The sequence below is a fragment of the Psammomys obesus genome, unplaced genomic scaffold (genome assembly GCF_907164565.1).
Source record: "Psammomys obesus unplaced genomic scaffold, mPsaObe1.curated_primary_1811, whole genome shotgun sequence".
Lineage (NCBI taxonomy): Eukaryota > Metazoa > Chordata > Mammalia > Rodentia > Muridae > Psammomys > Psammomys obesus.
Genome location: NW_026590344.1, coordinates 1 through 4261, shown reverse-complemented (window position 1 = coordinate 4261; position 4261 = coordinate 1). Strand labels below are relative to the sequence as shown.

The following is a 4261-nucleotide window of genomic DNA, read 5'->3' as shown; positions in this document are numbered from 1 at the left end:
CCAAAGTAAACTAAGAATAGAAGAGAACCTTCATTCCTCTGATATTCAAATAAGTCTTTCAACTCTGGAGTACTCCAAAGAGTTGATCTGCACATTCTTTTGGAAACATTCCTGGAGGTTACAGTGAGGTGAAAAGCAGGTAGACTTGGTTTTGGAAATTTGTGGCTAGCACAGGTGTGTGTGTGTGTGTGTATGTGTGTGTGTGTGTGTGTGTGTGTGTGTGTGTGTGTATGTTTCAGGTTGGCTTGATTTTTTTTTTCAGTGCTGAAGGCTGAACCCAGGGATCTGAGTATGCCAGGCTGCATTCTACCATGGGTATGAATATTAATCCCCTTCTTCTGTGCCATATCTGTTGGCTCCTCCTTAACTCACGTTTCCCCATTTGCTCAGTAGAAAGACTAATAATGGTACATATGTCAAAGGGTGACTCTGAGGACTGAGACACATTGATGGAGAGCTGTTGAGACTGGGATGTAACGGACTACATAGTGAGATTTGAGGTCTGTTAGCTCTTGAGGAGGGCAGAGTTGGGTAGAAGGCATTTCATGGTGGAAGAAGCTGCCCTCCTGAATTAAGGAAGATTAGAAAGGTAGGATAGAGCTCACAATCCCTGAAACCAGAGGAAGACCTTCCCTTCTCTGAGAAAGAGAGAGGGGAGGGGAGGAGAGGAGGGAGAGGACTGGCATTGGGCTGTAAAGTATTAAACAAATGAATTTTTAAAAAGAGCAAAGCGTTGGAAATTGCATTTTTAATCATAATAAAACACATTTTTTTTTCCAAAACGGTCTTTAAAAGGGTAGTCAATATAAAAAGCGAGTAGCCTAACCAAATTTTATAAAACAATAACAAGAATATGTAAAATCCAAATAAGAAAGGCAAAATCAAAACAACCAACAAGAAACACCAACAAAGAAAGAAAACCCAAACCAAAACCCACACAGAAAATGATGCTCAGCAGCCTTCTCTCCCTGCAGATTCAGCAGGACACACCCACAGCCTCTGGCTGGTCTTGAACACTTAGTGGCAAAGGAGACACCTGTTCTCTCAAGGGGTGTTGTCACAAAAGCAAAGGGAATCAGACCCAGAAGCAGCCTGGCTGGCTCACTGGCTAGATAGAATCAGGGCTTGTTCACACAAGGGAAACCCATTCTGAAGAGGACTATTCCTCCCAGAAAGTCTGTGTTTCCTGGGGCTCAGCAGGTGGCTCCTGGTGCAGCAGCTCCTTCTGCAGGAGGCTCTCCTCATGGGCTATGGCCAGGTCCAGTTCAAGGCGCAGCTTTTCAGACCTGTGAGAGGAAGGCAGTTAAGACCCAGGCCTGGTAGGGACCTGCCATATCAGCCTTCAAGCTGTTACCTCCCACCACCTCAACTGTGCTGGACAGTCAACACTGATCTCTTAACTGAAGTCATTGTAATCCCAAGAAAGAACAGTCACACAGTATCTGGGCCTACAAAATGTTTCCATTTTACACGCAGGTCAGAATTGGATCTAGGAACTGGATGTTCTCTGTTCTGCTGCGAAGACTAGGACTTTCTCCTACAGTCCAAGGGCATCATTATTTAAAATCATGGACCCTAATAATCAGATCGAAATAGAAGTTATTCATGATGACTCTCTGATGGATCACATCATTTTACAGAGAGAAACAATACAGCCTTGCAACTTGGGCACCTGAACAAGGTCATGAGGCTGGCTCATTCCTCCTGCTCAGGAGGCACCTTGCACCCAAGCATTATGCATGATGGAGCCTGTCATGCTGGAGCAGTATTTCCTGAGTTGTGTGCCTGCCAACAATGGCCCTGCACAGGCTCTGGCACCACACTGAAAGCTCTGTTTTCCTAGGGACTAGAGGTGGGCAGACTGCATGCTGGCTGTCTATGGGAGTGTGTTACAGAACATTCCCATCAAGGTTCTGATCATCCCTGTAGCAGAGACATCTGCCTGGCTTCATCCTGGAAACGCCTTAACCTAGTCTCTCCAGAGAACCCTTCTCACAGAAATGGGTAAACACTGCAGAGATCAGGGGATGTTCCTGAATAAAAGTAAAATTTTAGCCTGGTGTGGTGTGCAGCCCTTGAGATCCCATCACTTGGGAGGGAGAGGTCGGCAGATCTCACGAGTTTAAGGACAGCCTGCTAGGAATATACTAAAGACTCAGAAGGTGTCAAACATCTTGTTTCCTGGACAGAAGTTCCTGTTGACTGGAGCGGCACAATACTTTGAGGTGTTCTTTCCCAGGAGTAGCTCTTAGCCTTGCTGATGAGCAAAAGCCCATAAAGACAGAGAGAGAATCCAAGAGCAGGGGACCCAGATGGCTTCACCTTCTCCTCCCAGCCGGGGCTCCTACCTCATCTGGAGCTCCTCAAGTGGATGCTGCAGCCTTCACGCTCAGTCCTGGAAGGCTGCTTCTGCTTCCTGGCGTTCTGCAGGGTTTCTCCAGTCTCCCGCTCCTGCTCACGACAAGATGGTGTTCTCAGCGGAGGGTTGCACACAGGCGTGCACACGCTGTCATACAGGAGCAAGCACACACAGAGGACCCCAGAGCTTGCTGGCCAGCCAGGACAGCCAGAACAGCAGCTTCAGGGCAAGTGAGGAACCCTGTTGCAAGGTAGAAACTGACGTGAAAGACGCCCAATGGCCTCCTCTCGCCAATGCACACTGCACGACTGTCCACCCTGCCCAGAGGCTTCATGCTAGAAGAGCATGGAGTTTAGACTCAGCACACAAGCTCTTTCAGAATGGTCTCACAACTCTGTTATCCATCCCTTGGGAACGAAACTAGCTGTGAGGAGCTTGCTCTGCTTAGCCAGACTACGTTGAGGTGGGTAGAGCATTTTTTCCTTTGAAGTCTCTAGACTCTGACCTCATCAAACTGTCAAAAGTCCTCCACATTTCCCTTGTCATCTAGGCAGCTCCAGATTATAAACACTCCAAATAACTCCCAGAAAACAGGGCTGAGAAACTCTAATTCAGGCGTCTGTCAGTGTGAACTAAGAGCTGGGCAACAGAGGAGACCACGTTGGAGTGAGGAAGAATGGAGGAGGCCACACGATATCCAAATTGATGACAATGAGAAACACTCATCTGGCATTACCACTAGGCTCTTCTTTTTGCCAGCTGCTTCCTACCTGTGATGTCACATGACCCTGCCAGGCCAAACAGCCACAGGACCCAGAGAGCTCCAATGATCCGGGTACACTGCACTCCAGCTTTCCAGAGAACATCTAATCGTGGGGTATCTCATTCCCCACGCTGCTGTTTGGACTGCACCTTCAGCAGAACAGCAGGGTATGCCTGCCAGTAATTGACATTCTCACACTAGGCTAATTTCTGTACATTGACAGAGAAAAGAACGGTCATATTGCATGAGGTGGGCGGGTGGTTGGGTGTGTCTATTAGTAAGCAGGGTAATAGGTGAAAGTTCAGGTGTATAGATAAGTCCAATGGGCAAATGGTCCCTGACCTTGTATAGTTCCTGGGTCTGGAGGTTGCAGGTCTCCTCCTCTTGGTCCTCACAGATCTGCTGCATGTCCACCAACTGGTGCTGCAGCAGGGCCCAATCCTCTTGCACTTTCTTGTTTTCCTGCCTCAGCATGTCCACCTTCCTCTTCAGCCGAGTCTGCTCCATCAGGAGCCGGCTGTGGAGATTGCTGGAAACACTGTCTGAAGAGTAAACTTCTGCCAGCCTCCTCCTACACCCCCCCCACCGCCAGCCTGCTCTTGCCATCACTACCTTCAGGACCCCATGAACACCAAAAGGCCCAACATTTCCATGAGGACCTAAGCAGGAGCCCAATACCACCATGCCTGCTGCACTAAGAAGACCATGAAGAGAACAGCTAATTCATGAAAGAATAACAATACTGAAGTTCCACAACACTAACAGGGTTCCCTGTCCCTCCAAAAGAACGAGGAGTCTCTGCCTGTCCTTTACTGTACAAGGAAATGGGGAAACATCAAAAAATAGATGACAAGTGCCCTCAAGGTAGGAAAAAAGAACCGAGGGGGCACCTTCTATCTACCTGTTCCACCACACTCAGCTCCTAAAACCTTGTCTGAGTCCCAGAGGCCCAGGGACCTGGCTGGACTGGCTGATCAGCCCTCCACCCTCAAGTGTTGTTGTCACACGCACTTGTGACCATGCCCCGTGTCTAACAGCAACCATTAACTTATGAAGCGTTGGGAACCCAGGTCATGCAGAAAACAAAAGCGCTCCTTTCTCACCTTCTCTTTGCTATTGCTTTTGTATTTGGTGAGGCA

The 4261-nt window shown here is 48.3% G+C and overlaps 1 protein-coding gene across 1 annotated transcript; it reads right to left on the bottom strand.

Moving 5' to 3' along the window:
- Positions 1–1159: 1159 nt before the first annotated feature.
- On the bottom strand, positions 1160–3806 carry LOC129676526 (disks large homolog 5-like). Its single transcript, XM_055606912.1, has 3 exons — positions 3465–3806; positions 2351–2451; positions 1160–1286 (listed from the first exon to the last, which is right to left on the bottom strand). The coding sequence occupies exons 1-3, from the start codon at positions 3804–3806 to the stop codon at positions 1160–1162; spliced, it is 570 nt and encodes a 189-aa protein (XP_055462887.1).
- Positions 3807–4261: the final 455 nt, after the last annotated feature.

Bases quoted from the DNA above. Each gene is read 5' to 3' on its own strand.
- LOC129676526 (XM_055606912.1), bottom strand. From the start codon at position 3,806: ATGGTGGTATTGGGCTCCTGCTTAGGTCCTCATGGAAATGTTGGGCCT. The intron at 2,452-3,464 runs GTCAGGGACCAT...TGTCGTGAGCAG, and splicing joins AGACCCAGGAACTATACAAG to GAGCGGGAGACTGGAGAAAC. The intron at 1,287-2,350 runs AGGTAGGAGCCC...TTCCTCTCACAG, and splicing joins CACTTGAGGAGCTCCAGATG to GTCTGAAAAGCTGCGCCTTG.